This window comes from Chaetodon auriga, chromosome 9, assembly GCF_051107435.1.
Source record: "Chaetodon auriga isolate fChaAug3 chromosome 9, fChaAug3.hap1, whole genome shotgun sequence".
In the NCBI taxonomy this organism is placed as follows: Eukaryota; Metazoa; Chordata; class Actinopteri; order Chaetodontiformes; family Chaetodontidae; genus Chaetodon; species Chaetodon auriga.
The window spans coordinates 18155701-18178692 of NC_135082.1; the positions used below are offsets into that span (position 1 = coordinate 18155701).

Genomic DNA, 22992 nt, shown 5'->3' on the forward strand with positions numbered 1-22992 from the left:
TCTGTTGTGGCTTCTTGTAGTTTTCAGAGCTGGCCTTCCATCAGAGGTCTGTGGTCGCTCGGGTCCCAGCCTCTGCCCCTGAGAATACTCTCCAGGCAGTTTGCCCTGCATGAGCTAGCATTCGTCCTCCACTTCCTGCCCGTGACTGACTGTCCTTGTACAGCTCAGTGGGGGTTCCTCCTGCTCCGAACCAACGACATGTCGCACACCGCTTTAGGATGCCAGCAGAATTACTGGCGACAGATCTCAGGTCACCAGAGGGGATGCAGGAAGTCAATCATTTGCCAGCACTTGACTTGTGTGTTTAGAGTAGTTAAGCATTGTGCACAAACAGATAACTGTCCTTTGCTGGTTACAAAGGGAGCACAGAGCTGAAAGCGTGGCCTGGTATGGAAAACAAAGGTTCCCTTCAACTAACCACATCGTCACTCAAGATGCTGCCTGATTGGTCTGGCTTGCAAGACAATATCTACTCACATGGGCAAGAATGAAGCTTTATAATCAACGTTTAGTAGCCGAGGGAAAACATATTGTCAGTTTTGATCACAACCCTGGTCATTTGTTCACTTAACTCTGTTTTTCCAATTCACTGATCCCGTTCCACTTCGATTTCAGTGACCTTGGAGAGTTTTTGGACAGTTAAGGCTGTTTCATTGAATGAGACAGGACTATGGAGTGAGAGCATGCTCCAACCTATGCCCCTTCACATTCCTGTCATAGTCCAACCTGAGAACTCAGCCTGGATCTAAAGCTCACAATATCCTTTCCATTGTTGTTCTAGCATTACTGCAGCATGCTCAAGTACACATGAAAAAACACTGCGAAAAACGCAAATGCCAAAGCAGCCAGTGCACAATGTGCTGTCACAGGGAAAGAGTGGTGCCCTTATGCGGAATAAAACTGTTTCAATTTGAAAATAACTTACAGGCTAGCCAGCAAAGAAATTCTGCTCAGGTCAGCATGAAAACGGACTTGTGGTCTGAGGGTTGTATGTCCAAAGTCTGGAGAGGCAGCTGCATGCAGACGTCACGGTAATGTAAAGAGGTGAGTTCACAGGTGAGGTCAAACCACCGCCACCAAGCTGACACACACACACCTGTTTGACCACACCTCTGCGTCCACACCTAAGGGTTTCGATTGCATAAAAGTAATAACGAAGTAGTTTAAAGTGGCGGACTTCATCCTGCTGCATGTGTACGTATTAGCCGGAACAAGTCAGAAGGCTAAACAAAAGCAGCTTCAGGTAAAGGCCCAGAGGAAAGTGCTTGTATTCACTACAGCAGGGGTGAGGCTATCACATGTCTGCCATTGTAACTTATCATTAATTTCAAGGCTTATTAGCCATTTTCAACTTTACAGCTGCCACTTGGAGAAGGTGAACTGTCGCTTTTCTTTCAGTCACAAAAGGCAGCGTTACACTTTTTCCACGTATTAACAGCTACGGAGTGAAACTACAGGTTGAAGCTCGGAAGAGCAACAAACTACCTCGGTACAGTAGCAGTCAAGATAAACCTGTTCTACAATGTGAGGACTCACGCAGTTTGTTCCTGTTTCAGTGTGTCAGTACTTTCCACGATCTTCCTTCCCCGTCTCACCTCAGATTAAATGAAACTGTGGTTATTACTTCGCTGTCGCAGCCGGTAACGTTAGTGTCTTCATCCAGCCATTAGGGAGTTCATGCGGCTTCTGCTCTACTGCTGTTGTATTCGAGCCCATCCCCCATCCGCTCAGGCTGGTAGACAGATAAAAGCTGGAAGTTTTTTTTTCTCGTTTTCCACCTTCAGTTTCAAGCCTTTCAAACTTTCCTCTGGCGTCGTAATGGAAGGAGAGCTCAGTACTCGCCGCTTAGTCTCCTCTTTCCATCGCTGTCCCGCTTTTAGCCCGTGAACAGCGGCTGCTCACACGGACTCGAGTTGAAACAGGGAAGGACAACAGCGGTTGGTTTGCCCGCCTTGCAGTTGGCTCAAAGCTTCAGCATGCTAACGCAAGAGCCGCCCCTGAACCTGAATACTTCTTAACGCTGGCCGTTCAGGAGCGCTGCCCTCATTTACAGCCGCAGTTTGTAACGCATCCGCCAGGTAGACCCGACTCATGGCTGCAACGCTGAATTGGTATTACGGTGATTTGTAACACAACGCTGTCTTAAAGTTGGCAGATGTTAAAAACATGGCCTGAATCAGAGGAGCAAATATGTCCCGATCGTTATTGACCAGTTGAAACCAATTAGAGCCAAAATCACCGGATTCAACATTTTCAAGAATACAACTTGACACTGACCTTCCTTAGATGTTCATTGGTTGATTTAGATAAGTGGACAGAGAACAAGTAACCTGTTTTTCGAATATTATTTGTTTTCCGGCAGAGATTCAGATGAGAAGCTTGATACCACTCCATACAGTAAATGATGCTTCTGCCAGAGCCAGTTAGCTTAGCACAAACAGCCTACTAGAACCTCGAATGCTAACACCGGGTGTCGTGTAGGATTGTCAGTTCCTACAAAACATGATGTGTTTAAGCCAACATTTTTCAAAATTTTTTTTACAGGAGGTTATGCCTGAAGGCAGATTTCGCTACCTTTGGACAGAACCATGCTAACTGTTTCCCATATTTGTGTTAAGATAAGCTAACGGCTGCTAGCAGTGCGTTCATATTCACCATACAAGCACAGGAGTGTGATTAATTGTAAATCTAATAGGGAATTTGCACCACTAAAGTACAATGACAACCAAGATGGGTCTGGCATTATTAGCTAATTTGGTGACCGGAAACTTACCATAAACAAGCATATATAGTAAGTAGAGGGTGCACCAGAACAGCCAGCCAACAGTCAGTTTCATGATAACTCTTTTCAATACAGACCAACAAAACTGTCAGTTCAAGACACAATTCGCCAAAATATCGTGAAGTATTAATGTGTGACATGAGACAGTATGGCCTCACCTTCAGGCCTGTACTGAGCTATGATGGTGACAGTCTGTCCAGCTCTCTTCAGTGCTGCAGCCGCCTGTTCATGTGTGGCATTCCTTAGATTCACACCATTCACCTGCAACGAATCAGGCGGACAAAACAGCCATTATTATGAAAATCCAGATTAGATTCTAAAGCTGTTCCCCTTGTCAATGGAGATCTGTGGAGAAAACAAGTCAAACTGAATGACTTCAGTTCAGCCTGTGGAAATAATGTAGATCTGCCCTTATCATGTGAAGGCCTAACATTAAATAAGACCAGATGAGGATGTATATGAAAATCATATGACTTTTACTAAAAAGATGAGACCGCTGGTTCTGAATTACATTCTTTAAAAATGTACAGTTATGTTGCAGTAAAGACATTTATTCAACCTTAGATTGAGTAACTCATCTTTTCAAATTATATGTGGTGATGTATTTTCAAACCACACGCAGATCTAGAGCAACACTGGGTTCTGAAAAGGTTAAGAGTTATGAAACACAAGTCCAGGGGTTTAGATATGTAATTTATTGGATGCTGTACTGATTCACAAAATTCCGTCGTCTGGCATAGCACAGCTAAGCTCCCTTCCTGGAGTTGTTATGGATTTAATGTCTTGCTCAAGGACATTTCAGCGGGGCAGATGTTCGCGGGCTTTCTAAACACTACACCACCTTAATTCTATCATCATTATTCTGACAACAGGAGTTGGCTGCCTCAAACGTGTTACAGTTGTCGACGCAGCCAAACGGAGAGCCTGAGGATGAGATACTGACCGAGAGGATCCGGTCGCCCCTCCTCAGCTCGCCGCTAAGGTCAGCCGGTCCTCCTGCAAGGATGAAGGAGACGAAGATACCTTCTCCATCCTCCCCACCAACGATGTTGAAGCCCAGGCCTGTGGAGCCCTTGTGCAGCAACACCTTCCTTGGCTCCCTGCCAAACAGAGTGACAGCGTCAGGGTGAAGGGCAGGACAGAGAGCATAGAGGAGGTGGGCAGAGAGAAACATATGACCAAAACTGAAACAGCAAGAGCATGAGGCTGTCTGTGTCAGACAACAGCCATCTTCTGTTGGTTTACATTGTGTACGAGACGAAATATCAAATGCATTCAGTTTAGGCAGCTGCAAGCAGAGAGCCTGCAGATCTTTTTTTGTAGATATTTTAAAGAGAGAGATTTAAATAGAACATTTAAATGATTAGTCCACAGGATCACTCACCACTAGAACACACTGATTAACTGTGTAATAATGATGTAATAATGCTAATAAAGATCATTCAGTTCTGCAAGAGAGACAATGGATGCAATATAACAAGCAGCAACACGACTGGATCCTAATGCGTTATATCTACTCTCTACAGAACGTTCTGCTTTGCATGGCAATCTCATAGACATGTATGTGTACACATTTAAACACTCACTCGTATTAATGCACGCAGACACAATGAGCCACCTCCTGCTCGACAGACCCGCTGAAGCTCTGCTTTAGCTTTAGCCACTATGACTCATCCTCCAGCAGGCTATTCAGACTGCCTCAGTTTTAAGATGCTAGAGAGGCCAAACCGCTGCTATGGTCCAGCAAAAGCCCTCTGAGAACACTCTTCACACAATCCACACACACACACACACACACACACACACACACACACACACACATACACATACACACACAAGAGGAAGCCCAACATTTGCCTCACACACACAGACACACGTCCACATAATTTATATACAAATGCACACATAAACATGCATGCACGTACGTCTGCATAGGCACACACAGTTTCCTCTCCTAACAGAAAACACTGCATGGTTCCCATTAGTGGTCTCCTCTCGCAGTGCTCAGCCTGCGGTCTACAGGAACAATTCCTTCTCAGTCCCTAATGGCTGCGCTCTTACTTGCTGTTAAGACCATTTTCCCATCGGTGGCAGCCGAGGCGGCATTCCAGACTTTCAAAATCATACCCATGGCCGCCTGGAAAAAGCGTTGATTACTCCACTAAAAGAAATTAAGAGCATTGGAAAGTCCTCAATACTAAAACGGTGCCCACAGATAAACTTCATGAAGTTTAACCAGGCTGTTAAACTGTATTCATTTGAAATTAGCTGAACTGAGATGCAGAGTTTTTTGTGAGACCGCTAAATAAGACAGATCAATAGCATCACAGTGAGTCCAGGTCTGCAGAAAGCAGTATGTCTACAAGGCAGAATCAGTCACAGATTCAATACGATTGTACTGACAAAGCTTAAAACTCCGTTATGTTCCTGCTTTTTTCCACATCCTTTTAGATCTTTTGAATCAGAGAGATGAAAAACTCAAATAAAAAAAAAAAATGCCTTTAAATATGCTGAAACAACTGACTTGCCTTCAAACAAGTCAAGCTTAAAATAACCTTGCTTTCCATCTTGAGCTTTTCATCCCAGCTCCATGAGGCACACAGATCTCCATGGTTACCTTAGGATCCGGAACCGGTGCTTGCTTCTCAAAGAGCATTTCCTTACAGTACATGCAGGCAGGCTCCTCACCAGCGACATGGACGATGAGATGTTGACCGTGAACATGGTGGCTATGACACATCGCTCAGCTCAGCGTTAACTCCTCGACCCCTCTTCCTGTCTGGCCTTCCACTGAGAGAGGGGCTATAATTTTAGAAGCTCCCATACTCGGGGCCTGGCGTTCCCTATCTCATCCCTGTGTGCCGTGATGGGAAGCAGCTCCTCTTTGGGCTGTCACAAACACTTTCTCCCCATCATTGGCAGCAAGGCGAGACTGAACACTTAACCCTAACGCTCCCACGCGCATCATCCTCATTCAGTTCTGCAAGAAGAGGCCAAAATCGCCCCTCACTCACATCTGGAAAAACCTGGGCTGCATTACATCAGGAGCATCAGGATTCAGTGTCGAACTGGAGGATTGATCCTCTTTCACACCATGCTGTCCCCTCGTCTCTGCTCTGATGCTGCTTTGGGAAACAGCCCCCCCCCCCTTAATACAGCACACCAGCATTCCTGTCTGTCAGGCGGGCCCTCTGGAGACTAGGCAGACAGACTCCCAGAAGCTCTTTGCTAATTTGTCAAGAGTGTAAACAAACTGCGGAGCTCATGAACTGACTTTCACGACTTGCAGGCCTTTGATTTGACGCCCCCGTAGTCTGTGACCTGGCTGCACGCTGGAAGCTCGATTTCCTCTCTGGAAAATAATGCGCAGACTACTGTGGAATATTTGGACAAACACAATAAGGCCAGAGTCTTTTGATTATCTTCCAGTTTATCATCCAGGAGTGTGCATGTGTGCGTTTCTGCAGGCACTGTTTGTCTATAGGATCTGTGGACCGCCTGGCCATTTTCATGGAAAATGGGAGTGAATTCCTACAGTTGTTAATGCAGGGATCAAGTCCTCCCTCCCTATCACAAGACCTCCCCTCCCTTCCCCCCTTTGCCTTTTCATCCATGCCAGGAATGTAAACAGTTATAGTAGAGCGGTAAAAAACCTGTTCTCTCTGCCCAGCCGTTTCTCCTGTGCCTCTTTTCTCTAATTCAGAAAGTAACCCCCCACACTATATTTTCCCTGTCTGCTTCAGTGTTTTGGCTGAGGCGGCCGCAGCTCAATCCTAAAGCTGTGAATGGATATCTGGGCTGTGGGGTTCAGCGGGTCATGCTGCCCTGGACTCAGCCCAGTAATTGGCTCTGCTTGGCTGATTAATGGTGGACACTGCAGATGGACGCCATTTTCCACAGACAGACACTGCCTCTCACAGCACTTTATCTTTCCCTTTCCCCGAATGGATCACATCAGCTTATGTATAGAGGCACATACTGATAAAACTAAAATGCTGCTTTATCTCTGTCTTCCTTTTCACTGCTCAAATTTCACCCAAAGATTTTCCGTGGCTGCCTCCACTTCATGGCCTGCCGTTTTCTTCTAATATGACATAGGGGAAAAAAATTATTCACTGCTAAGGTGATAGTCAGTTGAAGATATTTCATGCCTCTCACTGTGACTAAGAATAAAATCTGAGTGATGAATGATTAACACCTACAAAGAGTACTCAACTGAATCTGCTGTGATTACTTATATTTTAAACTCCACTTTGCCTTTGCGGCTTTTAAAAATGCCTACCAAAGGCCAAAGTGACCCTCGTCCCTGATGACTGAATTCTTGTGCTGACCAGTCAAAGGTTTTGTGTTTGTGCATGTGTGTGAGACACATAAAGTTACTGATTAGCTCACCTGCTGCTGCAGTCCCCAGGCTTCTTTGTACACAAGCTTCAGCTGAACAAAGCAGCCTAACTAGAAGCCCCGATAGGAAAGGCAGCTCCTCGTTTAGTGGTGTTTAGTGCACACAGTCACCACTGCACACACGTATGTTTACATCAAACATGCACACAGATGTTTTATCTCCTATCGGGTCCAATGTGAACAGAGACAAGAGACAGTGACAGTGCTTACATATCTCTAGAAGAAGGGGGTAATATCAGATGGAGAAGGGGGGAGGGGGTGTTGGGGGATGTGTCTGTGATGACACCACTGAGGGGGATGTGCAGATGGGCAGAAGGCCGAAACAAGCTCTGACTCACTCCTCACAACCAGCCTGCTCCACTTCTGCAGAAGCCTGTGCTTACTACAGTAACCATCTAAAATAACCCCTTGCGGTTGGAGCCAATGGGCAAGCTGCTGGGGCTGGATGGAGGTGTCTGCTATCTGCCTGTCAGTCTGATGGAGCTGGACACTCATCTGCTATGATTGGGAGTCAAGTCGGCCACGATGTCCTCGGAGGCGGTGCCGCTCTTTTCTGATTGTACAGTGGATACCACACACAAACCCACTGGGGGCGAACAGGTGCACGCATAGTCTCAGTATGTAGGCCGCTCTCATTTGCACCACTGATTTACGAGTTGTCTGGTGTGCGGGATGTATACAGATATGCGTCTGTGTAGTAACTGTGCATTGCACTTACAGCGTGTGCATCTGTGTGTGTGCTCACATGTGTCAGCACATTATGAGCAAAGGTCTCAGTGGACAGTATGTGTGCGTGATTGGTGCTGGCAGCATGGGTGACGAGAGGGCTCAGACCTGAGTGCCTGGCCTGCTTTTCCCAGCGTGCAGATGAATCATGACAGCTGCAGGACTGTCTGCTGCTACTGGTCTGCTGGCCCGAACCAGATCAGTCTCTTACTCCCCATTACATTTATGGAAACAGCAATGCTCGGTGTTTATATTTACATACATAGAGCAGCAGGCAAAACATGCCAACGCTGCAAAGCAGAATGTTTGTGTTGGTTGGGTGGCTGCAGTCAGCCCTCCCATCCTCCTGTACCTTCTTTTCTTTTTAACACCACAACCTGGCTTTAGTCACAGCCAAATGGCAAGGCTAGAATCTGTCTTCTTCTCTCTCTCTCTCTCTCACACACACACACACACACACACACACACACACACACACACTCACAGGAAAACACATATTGGCAATGAATGGAATACATAGTAGACAATATCAGCTACGTTCAACACAAGTGCATTACATAAAAGCAATGGTTCACACACACACACACAGAAACATCAGGGCATTCATCCATGAGGTGATGCACGACAGACAAGACTGTGGATATAATGTAATAACTAAGCGAAACAAATACATGAAACAAAATCAACAAACAGGAGGCTTTTTGCACACTTGGTGATGCCAAACAGTGAGAAAAACACACTGCCATAAATATCATGTATATTATTGTCTTCAGCAGTCACCACCAGTGAAAGTAGCTTGGCCCGAGATAGAGGCTTAGTTTTATCGATGCCTCCTGACAGATGGAATTGAGCAGCTTGTGGGAGCATGAAGCCCTTTCGGCTGCACTCCTGTGGAGATGTGTTTGTGGAGAGCAGGTACGACTCCATTTTAAACTGCGATAAACAGGGACCTATTGTTTTAGATTCAGAGATGTGAACAGATCAGTGGAAAATTGATGGACAAATAATTACTGAGGGGGTAGACCTTTAAAAATATGAAAAGTAGAGCAAATAACAAAACAGATACACAAAGGGCAAGAAATAATAAGCTAATTTCTTGTAAAACATTCCAGCTCTGCAGTTAATTTGCTGTTGTCGTATTTAGGTTTTCAGCACAATCCATGTGAAATCTAATACTGAGTATGTCATACAAACATAAGGAGCAGCAATACTTAAAGCGACGCCATACAAAGCAGTTCAGAAGACAAGAGGTGGGGAAACATTTACATGCAAACACAGAGACAGAACAATGAAAGAAAGCTCTGCTTGAAACTCTACCAACACAAGTATCCCCCCATCTCCCTCTACCTCCCTTTCATCTTTCTTTTCTGTCAGTTGCCACCTTTCTCCTCTCAGTCTATTTCTTCTGCTTGTGTAATTTGTGCACAAATGTGGCTCAACATACCACTGCTGAGGGAGGTGGCCTCCGTCCCTCTCTGGCCCTGCTCTTGTCTGATGCCAGATCCAGATGCTGAGCTACACAGAGGAGGGTTAGCTAAGCAAGGCGTGATGGACTAGGTTAGTACCTGCCAGAGAAGGGGAGTGGACCTTGGCACAAGGGAGCAGGGGAAGGACAGAAGCCTCTGTAGAGGGCCTGGGGCACCTTGCTATCCCCAGGTTTGTGGATGACACTGTAAATAGGTTCAGCCCTGCTGTGGGGTACAGGAATCACAGTGAACGGGACAAGTGTAGGACACAAATAAAGCACACATACATACCAACAAAGATGCGACAAATGCACATACAAGTCATGTAGACAGCTTGTACAAGGACATTACTGGGCCACATAACGAACACTCATCCAGTAACACATTCACTCTGTAACACGCATAAACGCCTGCATGCAGTGTCACACACGCACGCACATACACACAAACACACACACACACACACACACACACACACACACGGGGGGAATACAGCCTCCTCCCCAGAGCTGTGGGTTAAGATGACTCAAGGCCTTGTGGGACACTCCAATCAAGCCTCTATGAATGCTACTTCTGATCCAGTACTTGGATAGGAGGTCAAAGGTTAAAACACAGTCATAACAAGTACAAGAAATGACAAGCGGCCTCTCTGCAAAGTATTTGGTCAGCACACAGCCACCGCACACTGTCAAGCTATAATACAGTATGCACCACCAGGGCCCTGGTGAGCTGAAAATTGTAAACAAAGCAGTGTTTTGCCTCATGAAACACTTCATAAGGTCGATTTAAATTGCTGTATTTACATGTATCGTTAAAGTAAACCACCACATGACAACACCTATAAAACAGCAACAAAATGGAGGTTGGAAGGATCAAAGAGAAACCAATGCAAAGCTAAAAATAACTAATACAAAGAGTGAGTCATTTAATCTTATACGGTTTAGCTCCACAGAAATGTTGCTTCATGTACGACTACAAAAACACAAGAAGGCCTTTAGTTGATATCCACAATCAATCTACTGTATGTGCTATCATCGCTCAAAATCTACATTCAAAGAGCCTGTTTGAGTGTGATGTACGGGAGGAGAATCTTTCAAGGAGGAACCGGTCTGTAGCCTACCTTGTGAAGTCTTCCTCCCCCAGCATGTGGCGGGGAACTGGCGAGTACCTGGACGGGGTGACCTGGGGTGGCGGGTACACTGGCTTGGGCTCCATTGCCCCCATGTAGTTGTGGCTGACGTGGTTGTCCACCATGGTGGGGAAGGCTGGAGGGAGGGCCAGGCCAGTAGAGGGAAAGAAAGAATGATTACAACACAGGCACAGCAGGAACACTGCGCAAGACTGGCAACTTTAGGGTTTTCATGAATCTTTGTACAGACATTCATACTCCCCATGAACGAATCCCTCAGACTTTGGTGTTCCCCCAAGTTAAAAACTTCAATTTGTCCGATACTCTGGACATTCCCATCGACCTCAGCTGTAGGTTGTGTTTATGTTAGCATAAAACATGCTAGACTAAGATGGTGAACATGGCAAACGCAATAACATCAGCATGCTAGCAGCCTCACAGGGCTGCTAGCGTGGCTCTACAGTCTTATTGTTAGAGCATCATGTCTACCATAGTGATTATATGAAAGGAAAATTGCAGCTTCTAACAACTTGGGTCTTATTTTTGGAGTTTCAGCCATTACTACCATCTGTTACGATAACATAGTAGTCACCAAAGTAGTCAGATGATCAGAAAAACTGTAAATGAGGCTACAGCTTAGCCACATTATCTATGTTAAGCCACTTTATTCATAGGTATAGAAAAAAGAATTTGGGACTTGCCATGTCAGTACTAATCCCTTGGGGCACAGGAACACTATATGGCAAGTACAGAAGTTCAAACTTAAACCAGAAAAGTTGGCCTGTATGCTATAAATAGTTTGGGTAATCATTTGAACATTTGCCTTCATTTTCTCTTCCAAACAAGTAATCTGTGGATTTGTTCTAAACTTGTCTTCACACATTTTACCAATTAACACGCTGACAACAATGATATTATTATTAATAGGAATTGTGGCCTACAAAAACAAGACCCAGGTTGTATGAAACTTCCCTCTGAGGACCCAAAATGACATTTAGGAACTTGGCTAGGCTATTTATACACATAAAATCATCTCTTCTGTTCTCTGTCTGTGCTAATCTGCCCACAATCAACAACTACTATCACCGACTAAACAGTTTCAGTAATCTACATTTGATGTTGTCTCTCAAGCCTCTTATCAACCAAGAAGAAAAACTGGGGGCATTTTTCTTAAAAAGCCGTCCTTGTGCATGTATGGAGACGACAAATCGCAAGCATAAAAAAAGCACTTCTTTTTTTCTGTGAATTAACATTCCTGATGGAGGCAGCTGAGCATGATAAAACAAGCGTTTCAAATCCAGATCATCTGACCATGGGTTATACTGTCAGAGCGGGGTTAAGTCTGCATTACAGGCTCGCTTAAACCCTGACAACTGCAAATATTCAGAACATACAAAAAGCTCTCAATAGCTCCCTCTAATACTAAATCACTGTTCTGTGGAAATTTGAGATGCTGCAGCTCAAGATCGTGGGCTCTCATGAGCAGGTGGGATGTGAGAAACCATCCACACTCAGTGGGAGGCAGAGAACTGTGCTTGTTGTTGCTGTGGGTAGGATTGTGTGTGCGTGTGTGTGTGTGTGTGTGTGTGTGCGCGCAGGCATACACTACATTCACTATGTGGGTGTCTGGGCATAGCAGTTTTGGGGAGAGAAGAGTGATCCAACACTAAAAATCTAGCCGGCCCACTGAAACATCTCTGATAAAGATAAAAAGATGATCCCCTGTGCAAAACGCTCTAACATAGACATTGACTTATAAATCACCTTTTACTGTATGTCAAACATTGTTATAAATAAATCCGTTCGAGCTGCGGCTGCTTGTGGATTTGTGAATCTAAAATATAGTTTCCGACTTGGACGGTGTTGGATATCTGGTACAGTGAGAAGAGGTAGATACGTACTGCTGGAGTAGTCTGGAGGGGCGTACATGTCGTTGAGATGCACCGGTCCTGGCTTGGCCACCTTGAGATAGACCATATCAGAAGTGTTCTTCAGCGCAGCCACTGCCTCCTCATGACGCACGTCCTGCAGCACGATGTTGTTCACCTGAATGTGATGATTGTTCGAGAAAAGAGAGGGGGAGGGAGAAATCCTTGTATCAACACCTGAACACCTCGTGTCTTTGCTGCACTGTGACAACACCAGACATCACAGCAGCCATCACACCAGCCAACACAATAATGAATCATAGCTTGAAGGTATTATGAGATTTCAGTACATTTCAACAGCTGAGTGAAAGGCTGGTGTGCTGTGCAGCGTTAACACAGGTCAAAAGCAGTAGGTAGCAGCAGATTCTAAAAATGATCTGAATTTCTTCAGTTTCTCTTCTAAGATTCAGTTCCCCCGGAAATATACTGTCAGTCAAAAGTTTTTGAACAGCCGATATTTTACCAGTTTTGGTTGAATCTCGAGTGTTGTGCTCTTTGTCAATAACAGTATATGTGAACTGAGACTGGGCTGAGATTTTACAGCTTGCCATCTCTCTGCTGTCTGATGTTTGACTGCCACGGTGATCAACTGTGGTATTATAACTGTCAAGTTCCTAATAGGATTTGTAATTAGCACATTTAGTTTTACCAGTTAATTTCTTTTTATTTACTCATCGTGGTTCGATCTTAAAAATGCAGCTACAGAAATGAGAAACGAAAACAGGCATGGGAATAAAAAGCATAAAAAAAAACAACACAAATAAAAGGTGACTAAATGATGAGAGTAGGTGGATTCATAATAACAGAATTGCATTATGACACAACTTTTTCGTTTCATTTGTTTCATGGGCCTCTAATGCGCGCGTATCATGTCTCATTTCATTTTTTTTGTTTTTCATATTTTAAATTGTGCTTTATTAAAAGCAGGTGCACTGGAAAGGTCAAACCTGTATATAGCATGTTAAAAACATGTATTATACTGGTTATGGCTACCGAATCCAGGATGTAGGGTTTGAATAATCAGTTGGAAGTAATTTCCAAAGAAAGATTTAACAGTGTTTAAAGACCTCTGACTGGCACTGAATTTAGATTTTAACACTATATAATGAACAGTAAATGCACATTATATTAATCAGCGATGAAGATAATTCTTGCTGCTTTTTCACAAAGAGTATAGTGATTTCTTTTTTTGATGTACAGCAGCCTTAAACAAATGTAATATTTCTCATACAGCAAGCAGGCGGTCTCCAGTCTGCAGCCGTCCATCTTTCTGGGCAGCTCCTCCTTCTATGATCTTGGTAATATAGATGCTGTTGTCTCCTGGGATATGTTGGTTGCCGATCCCTCCAGCGATGCTGAATCCAAGCCCTGGTTGAGTAAAATACACATAGTCACATAGTCAATATGTGCATGTGGAATCACTTCATGTCTCTATGCTGAACAGTTCACGTCTTACTAAATATTGCATTAAAAGTGCAGTCTCTGTTTGCAGTCTGTCTACATTTTCTAACTGAATGCACATTTATCTTGAAAAAGTAGGTTAACTTCACATCTATATCTACAAATCTATAAACACTGTGGTGGTCATTCAGCATTATTGCTGAAGCTTGCTTATGTATTCCAGTCTTAGTGTGTGGTGAGTGGGATGCGTCCCTGACCTTTGGGCCCTTTCAGCAGGTTGACCTCCAGAATCGTCTCGGGTGGAGCCTGCCTCCGCCGGACCAGCAGCCGCACCACAGGCCCTGCCTCCTTCAGGGCCTCCACCGCCCGGCTGTGAACCACCTCAGACACGTCCACGTCGTTCACACGCAGCACGCAGTCATTCACTCTGTGGAGGGGAAGGTTTGAAAACACATCACACACGCCGCTTTGTCAGTCAACAGCAATGGAGTTAATTCACTGCACAAAGGCAGGGAGACACCCTTGCGTGGCCAATGTAATCAGAAACCTCCAAAGCACATAAAAAAGCACTCCATATCATAATTTTTGCATGTTTCAGGCTTTGGTTTTTCCAGTGAATCATAACTTTGAGGAAACACACGGAGCCTGGGGGCAGAGGGCTGTCGAAACTCTGCCTCCCACACAGCGCTGCCTGGCGGGACACACGGTGGTGGTGAGCGTTAAAGAAGACAGCAGGGGGGGGTTAGAGCAGAGAAAGGACGGAGGGTGCAGAGCTTGAAAAGGAGGAGGTGAGGAGGAGGGAAACTTACCCCAGCCTCCCATCCATAGCAGCTGCTCCTCCAGGGATAATCTTGGTGATGAAGATCCCCGGATCATCAGGAATGTGGGGATTGTCTATTCCTCCAGCGATGCTAAAGCCCAGGCCAGAGTTCCCCTGCACAAAGGACATGATTGGCATTTTCAGTAGAGCACAATAAACAACACACACATGCATACACTTAGATGTAAGTGATGTACCCAATGTGGGCTCAAGGTCAGTACAATATGGCTCTTAAGTGTATTGGTATCTCAGAGGAACACGTGATCGCTGCGAACTGCTCTGGGGATTTCTCCAGGCACTTCTGATGTCCATTTTTGTGGACATGTGTGTGTGTCCGTGTGTCCTTGCATGTGACAAATGATAATGGCATGCATTCCATTAGAAGAGGGCACTTCATTCAAAATGTCATGCTTATTCCGTCAACCCGCAGAGAGGCATCGGTGTTAGAAATGCCCCGTGTCCACACAAACGTGGATTTATGATCTAAAGTAAAGATGAGCTGAGAAGCGTCATTTCTATTGCATGATGCAGAGCTTCTCACTCTCTGCAGGAGACAGACACTACCGCCTCCCATCTTTCCTGGCCCTGAAATGACAAGAGGACCCATTTGGATCCAGTGGGTCCAGGCGCGCTGCTGCATCTGACAGCCGTGGCCACAGAGACAGGCAGCAAACAAGACAGCTGAGAAAAGACCTCACTTTATTATTTTCTATAATTAATGAGCAACAGTCGAAACAAATTAGGACAGAGGGAGGCTGAGGCCTCCCAGTGTGCAGCTCTGGAGCCGAGAGGAGTACACTGGGCCTTACCACCAAATGTTACACACCCACAGACCTTTTAAAGTGTGACTTCGCATGGCTTATTTAAGCTTCCTGCATGCAGAAATGCCACTTAGAGTGGAAGGGGCAGAGAGATACTGTGCATCTATCGCGGGTTCGGAGGTGCATCTATATGTGGGTGGAATAATGAGAGCAGAAACGTATAGCGCTGCCATTACAAGCTGAACCACCACTGACAAGTGCAGTGGTGCCTGCTGAACAATTGAACAGGAGAGCACTTTACATTTCTGCCGTCTGCTGATGACATGTGCATCAGGATTATGTAAAAAGCCGTGCCTCACTGCCGTTGTTCTGCGCTCATACTCACATGAGGCTTCATAAGACATTCTTACTGCAGTGATGTTGCAGCTATCACTTCACTAACACACAGTATCACATACGCTTTTCCTGCATTTCCAGAGATGAGGATTTTTATATGGTTTTCATGTTCTTTAAGCTCAATGAGTGAAGAATGGGCTGCTTACTACCACCTAGTGGGCAGAAATCCATCCATCATGCAGAAAGTACATTGGGAATGTGTAAGTTGTGAAAAGAAAATGTAACAAGCAACGGGTAAAGCTCACCCTCTCTAAAATGATCTCTTCATATTTATACATCCCATCACTGCCATTTACCTGTCAAGACAAAAAGCACAATAGTTAGGAACATCACTGAGCCTGAATTCTGTCACTTTCTAAAAATACAGTGAGAAAAAAGAGAAGCATGCACATGTTTCAACTAACCTATGGACAGACTGAACACAGAGAGCCGTGGAGAACAGGATTATTGACAAAATATACAGAAGATACATTCACCAGATTGTTTTACTGTCTAAAAATACCACCGTGAATTCCTGATTTGCTGCAATCAAAAGCGTCTTTCTTTCTTCAAAATGCAAATGCACCGTGACGCAAAATGTGCAACTGCAGAATGCACATTCCCCACAAATGGGCAGGGTCAATGGGAAAATGGACGTCGGTCCACATGGCAAGCAGCATGTTGCTACCAGGAGGCGGGCGGCCTTTTCATCCACACACACTCACACACACACACAAACATGCTCACGCACTGACACAGAGGGAGTGTGAATGAGCGAGATATATACTGTACAGAGAGAGAGAGAACAGATACTTACATAAGGGCCTGCATCTAGTGAGTCTGCGTTGACGATGATGGGGGGAGGGTTGGCCTGTGAATATGAAGAGATACACACATTATCTCAGTGTGTGAGGCTGGCAGCAGCACACAGACGTAATGCGGTACACACACTACCACTTGGGAGCAAAGTGAACGGATGCCATGGGAACAGTCAGTGAATCTCATTGGGGTTGAGCGTGTGTGTGTGTTTGTTTGTGTGTGCGTGTGTGGTGGGGGGGACGTTGGGAAAGGTGTGAGGACTGAGAATGAGGACTGGGGCAGAGAGACCGCTGCTTATTAACTGCCACAGCCAGACGTCCTGCGGTCACCTCATAAAACAAAGCGGCTTGTGCTCCAGCCGTTGGGACAATACGTTTATCCCACGTCAGCCCCTCCCTCCCCTTTTCATTTCACACACAGATATCACACCGTGTAGTATCACACACAGTATGCATGGTTTTATGCTCTGGTAGCCATTCAGTTAAGGTGACAGGCTACATGTAAGAATACTACAAGAAAGGAAAGTCTAAATTGTTTTATTCTTCAAGTAAGAGGGTTAATCAATCAGCCAACTGACGACCGACTGGCTCCTGTCTGTCAAATACAGGGCTTTTTTTCTGATTGATCTCATTGTAACTGGGAAACCTGTTTGGACCACTGGTCGAACAAAACAATTTCAAGATGTCACCTTGTGCTCTAGGAATTGTGACTGGCATTTTTCACTATTATCTGATATTTAACAGGGTAACCGATTAATAAAAATGCAAAGTTATTATTAGTTGCAGCCCTAGATGTGTGTTACATGTGTGTGTAATTGGGAATTCATGCTTTACTCTGGCAAATAGGGTTGCAAATATTTGCAGATTAACCACTTCGTCAATCAGCAGAAAATTTAGTCAACAAATTTGATAACTGGTTAATTGTTGGACTTGCTTCTGAAGGAAAAGGCAAAACATTTGGCCTCGCCAGCTTCTTAAAATGGGAGGTTTTATATCTTGCAAAGTAAATATCTCTGGGTTTTTTTTTTGCATAAACAATTCTTAAAAATAAACTAATTATCAAACATATCACCAGATCAATCGATAATGATTGATGTGCAGAAAGAATCCCACATTTCCAGGCTAATATCTGCTATTTCCTCAGCCATTTAATAGTAAGGTTATCGACTAAGAAACATAATTAACACAGATTTCAGCTGACAGTTTCTTGACCTTACATGGTTTTCGGGCTCTTTTTGATGCTCCTCTCTGTGACATGAATACTATTTGGGGAAAACACTGATTACGTTTTTCAAGTTTTTTTTGGGCATATGAAAAGGCTCAAATGCAAAATTCACACTACCAATTGGAAATCTTGATGCATAGTATCGGTATCAGCCTTTAAAACCCAGATGAAGTGCCATGCATTAACTTCAACAGCTCAATTAACTTCCCAGCTCAGCTCCATTGTGCCACCTGGTGTTTCTTTTTCCATTTCAGGCCTACAGAGCCGCCGAAGACACTGAGATACCTCAGAGGACAACAGCCAGAGTGGAAACGAAGAAGCAGAAGTGTGAAGGAGGAGGCGCTGAATGGTTTAGGAGCAGCTTGATGGCCATCCTCTAGTTCAGCATACTGGCTGTCTACCTTTTATTGATTTGATTGAGCTGTGTGGGTGAGGGGATGCTGACAGCGCTGCTCAGGGACCTTACACTTCCTGAGGTCCACCACGGAGGAGAAAATCACTAGCTGCCTATCTTACCCCAGCCCTCTCCCGCCTCACCCACTCTTACCCTCTCACCTCTGTCTCAGCTGCGTCTGATCTACATCATCAGATATTACATTTGATGCTATTTTGTAGGTAAACTGAGCTACTGTGCCATTTGCTTGTATACTGTGGAACTGCCTGCAGTGATATCTGTGAAGGAGACAGTCTGTAGCACTAGTGCAATATTAGATGTACACAGAGCTGGACAATAAATCCAAATAATACCATACTGTGAGAGAAGATTCAATACTATCTGGGCTTTGGTTGTGGTAATATCTTTAGCTTAAAGTCTGCTTTACAGTTTGGTGGCTGAATTTTCTGTCTTTGAGTGTTCCAGCTAAATTAAGTTAAGAGAGAAACATTGTACTCCATACTTCCATTAGTAGTCGTGCACATTATATTGTCATGTATTGATATTGAAGTATTTGATTTACAATATCACAAAAACTGAGCCATCCATGTGCTCATTGTCATCTGGGTATTTTATTTATATGTGCAAAATTCTCAACTGAATGTCCACAAAATGACCCATATTATAATGCTTATTATTAGATGTATTGTGTAGTAGGCACTAAAGACAAAATCCTCTGTCATGGTATTTGTAATTTGATATTGCAATTGGGTCAAATTCAGCAAATTAAATACCTGAGAAGTCAAGCTACTTCATCACATTGATCATATGAAAATTCCCAAAATACAGTGCTGCTCAGCAATTTAAAGAATTACCCATCGTGGTATAATAGATCAGAGATATTAAAGCGTCCATGGTATAAGCAGTGCGGCAAAATCTCCGGTTGACACATTCATATCAGCTCGTTATCATGACATAAAATAACATTTAACGTGACAGAAGAGTTCATCCATAATGCCAACGTCTACTCATGTTCCTCGTTCAATTAACTCTCGACCCTTTGGATGTGTACACTATTAAAAACATGTGAGATTATGCTTCTTGAGCAGCATTTAAAAGCCACCGAGGGGTTTTCAATCAAGTTGCATGAGGCTACGATCCTTTTGCATCCGCGACAAAGTGTCTTAAAAAGATCCTTTGATCAAATCAGTCATCACCTCACAAGCTGTGCAGGTGTCATTTCATTTCTCCTGGTAATGACAGTTCGCTCTCCAGATAAACAGAAGCTGCAGTTTGACCCGCTCCACTCATCGGTGATGTGATATGACTCTGGACAGCTGTGGCTGCCGCTGCCCCCCCCCCCCCGCGCAGTCAGCAGAATCAGGCCTTCGTTGTAATCTGCATATGGACTAACAGATGCTCAAGTCTGTGCTTGTGTTTGCACATTTCTCATGAATGCTTTGCAAATTTTTCCCCCCTTCATCTTAGACTCTAACTCAACAACACACGCCCCAAATTCGGCAGAGGGTTTAATAGTAAAAGCATCTGTATTATCGGCCCACAGCGGCCATGTTAGTGACACTCCGTTGTGAATGAAAATGCAGAAACCGGAGCCCATACGGCAAGAAGTGACGAAACACAGCCTCAGGGCAGCACATGGGAAAACACTGGCTACTACTGTCCCTTGGTGACTGACAGACTAAGCTACTGAATCCACTACTGAGACCACATGTGACAAAACACACCTGTTACAGTAATATCTCCTGCAGTGCATATCATAAGTATCATAGTGGACCAATGCTGCCCAATGGGATCACTGAACCCACAATAAAAGACAATAAACCCATCAGTCGGAGGAAACAGCAGTGTTATCCTGGCCTGGGATTGCTGTATAATCCCTCCATCTGAATCTCACATAACAAGCAAACAAAAAGGAATAATGGAAGATAATCTCAACATGAGTAATCTCAACATGAGTTTGTTTAACATTTAGCAATTTACTCAGGTAACTCGGATTATGTTGGATTACCCCTCCCTCCTTGGGGCGGCTGGTTACCTGCTTTTCATCTACGCTAACCTGCTGCCCAGAGGAAGAAAATAACTGATTAAACACCATAAGATTTGAGTTTATGATGCATAACAGAGGTATCAGGATCTGTATATGATGTAATGGGCCTTCAGAGGACACACACCAATTTACAGCATCTGGATTTTGCCTAATATGGGAGGCAGGTCGAGGATCACAGAGGTTAAGACAAAAGCAGTCTCTTACAGATTGATGTCAGGCAAGGAACGCATGGGAATGTCTGTCAGTGTGTGGCAGGTGAATGTGGGTCGGATAACTTGCAGAGATTCAACAGGTGAGGCAGTAAAAGTTGCCGATGTAGACTTGAGACTTGGACTTGAGTCAGACCAAAGTTTCAAAACTGAGGACATGAGACCTGACTTGAACTTTACTGCTCTGGCTCTGAATTATTTTACCTCTGCACTGAAAGGGCAAGATCTCCGCTAAGTCAAGTCACTGTTATCAAAAAGGAAAAGGAAAATGTTCAAATGCCATAATGTCACTTGTCTTGGGTTGGCCCTCAAGGACTTTGAGAGCTTGACAAGACGGCCTCATTTATATCAACAGGTGATCTGTGTCTATATTCACTGTCTGGATGGTGACCTCCAATTACACGAGTAAGCATTCTCATACCAGCTCAAAGAAAGCTACGCCATGGACGGGCATCATGTCATTTTCATCACTTTTTGCGAGCCAAGACTTGCTAGCTGCATGCATGATACTGACATTATGGCAGGAAGTAACAAAATGTGGATACGATTACTATAAAATCCCTTTATTGGTTTTTAAGTTAAAACATTAATCAATAAAGGCTGTTTCCACAGACAGTTGCTGTTCTTTACTTCTGCCCACCTGCAATGCAGCGTTCAGTGTTACAGTAGCTTTGGCACTGTAAGGACAGACATACACAAGTGAGCACACTGGACATGAAGACCTCATGTACCCACAATGACAATGAGGCCAGACTGCTTCCCCAGCATGAGATCATTACAACAAGTCCCTACTGACCACCAGGAGTGATGAAAATTCACCCGCTACAGTTCTTTCTTCCTTTCTCTCACTCCCTCGTCTCGTTCACCCATCTGTTCACAATAGTTTCTTATTCATCAATCTATCATCCTGCTCTTCTGTCAGTTGAGACTGTGTGTCTGTCTCTTGTCTCTCAGCATCACGGCGGACGTGTATCAGTGCCCCGGTGCCGCTGCACCACACAACACTCACTTGGGACAGTGAAGCCACAAAGACTCCCACTGGACCTTGGCAAGTGCAGGGCACAGGTTTCATCCAAATTGTTAAATAATCAATGCGTTCCCATGGAAACCAGTGCTTGCACGGTATTGGCCGACAAGCCCGCTCAGTCACCTCCCCCTGCTTCACCTCTCAGGGCTCTCACTGCAGTTTATGCAGCTCTGTGCTCGCACACGCATGGCCATGGGCTGGATGTGCCTGACTGCCTTCAGCGCTGCGCTCGCACACACACACACACACACACACACACACACACACACACGCGCACACACTCCTCAAGTTCATACATCGTGAGGTGAACGGAGAGAAGCTGTGTTTAAAAAATGACATCATGACTGCAACTCATGAGTCAGGAGGAGAGATCAAACATTTCTGTTATGTGTTTAAAGATGTGAATCTTGACCATTTGGCACATATGTTCATCAGCTGACTACTGTGCTACCGTCTACGTTAAAGTAAGAACAACCATTGATACCACTTTCATATCTCTCCTTAGGGTTGGCCCTAAAATAATATCACACTATTTCAGGGTATTTCTGTAGTAATGATATCCAATATGATGAATTACAGACAAGTGTAACTTGCCAAAGATTAGGCGATGCTATGTTAAACCAGTGTAGTTTGTCTTCTTGGTTTAGATCTCACAAAAGCTGCTGAGTTTCCCTCGTGGGATTTTTGGCTCTCCTCGTACTCAACCTTTTGTTGTTGCAGTCTTCTTGCACTTCTTACGCATTAGAGAGGTTTGTTGTACATCTGATCTTTTGTTACCAAACAACTTCCACAAGTTGGACTACTGCCATTATCACAATATGATTTAAAAAAAATCACATTAAAAATTCCACCGGTATTACAGCGATCGATATGATATGGCACACCCTGAATCTGTTAGTTAGCTTAGCTTATTTACTGGAAGCAGGGGGGAAACAGCTAGTTTGTCTCTATGAAAAGACAACAAAATCCATCTACCAGCACCTCTAAAGCTCACTAATTAACACATTTTATCTTGTTACAAAAACCATTGTGGAAAAAACAACAATTTGCTGATTAAAAGGAGGGTTTATGCTAAGCTATAATAGCTGGTTGCCGGGGGCATGTTCATATTTACTGCACATACGTGAGTGGTATCCGTAATCTCATCTAACTCTCAGTAAGAAGGTAAATAAGCATATTTCCCAAAATGTGAAACCTTCTTTGTTTTACTTTACTTTCAGAGCGCAACATGTAGGTCTAAACATGGTCGCACACAGCCTCCCTTTAATGAACGTCTACCAGTGATCTGAGGCCGAATATAAATGACAAAAAAACAAAAAAATGCTGCAGTTGGTCAACAAAGCAAACACTGACCATCACAATAAAACACGTACATTTAAAAACACAGATCTATTTTTAAATTATCCTGCACGATGTGTACTCGAACGGATGCACCTGCATCCTTGCTGATGACAATAATGTCACATCTTGGGAAAGTTAAACC

At 44.3% G+C, this 22992-nt stretch overlaps 1 protein-coding gene across 7 annotated transcripts in view; it reads right to left on the reverse strand.

Annotated features, from left to right (window-relative positions):
• Positions 1 to 22992, reverse strand: part of dlg3 (discs, large homolog 3 (Drosophila)) — a 57549-nt gene that overhangs the window by 13339 nt on the left and 21218 nt on the right. For 2 of the 7 annotated variants that reach the window (XM_076738864.1, XM_076738862.1), the window contains exons 2-10: positions 16607 to 16660; positions 16056 to 16106; positions 14643 to 14767; positions 14091 to 14260; positions 13664 to 13800; positions 12406 to 12550; positions 10496 to 10640; positions 3726 to 3882; positions 2941 to 3043 (exon numbers count right to left, since the gene is read on the reverse strand). In XM_076738864.1, coding sequence (XP_076594979.1) covers positions 2941 to 3043; positions 3726 to 3882; positions 10496 to 10640; positions 12406 to 12550; positions 13664 to 13800; positions 14091 to 14260; positions 14643 to 14767; positions 16056 to 16106; positions 16607 to 16660 — 1087 coding nt within the window. Of the gene's footprint in view, positions 1 to 1536; positions 2707 to 2940; positions 3044 to 3725; positions 3883 to 9474; positions 9598 to 10495; positions 10658 to 12404; positions 12551 to 13663; positions 13801 to 14090; positions 14261 to 14642; positions 14768 to 16055; positions 16107 to 16606; positions 16661 to 22992 lie in introns of those variants that run through there. The other 5 variants (XM_076738863.1, XM_076738861.1, XM_076738868.1 and 2 more) reach the window with 4 other exon arrangements.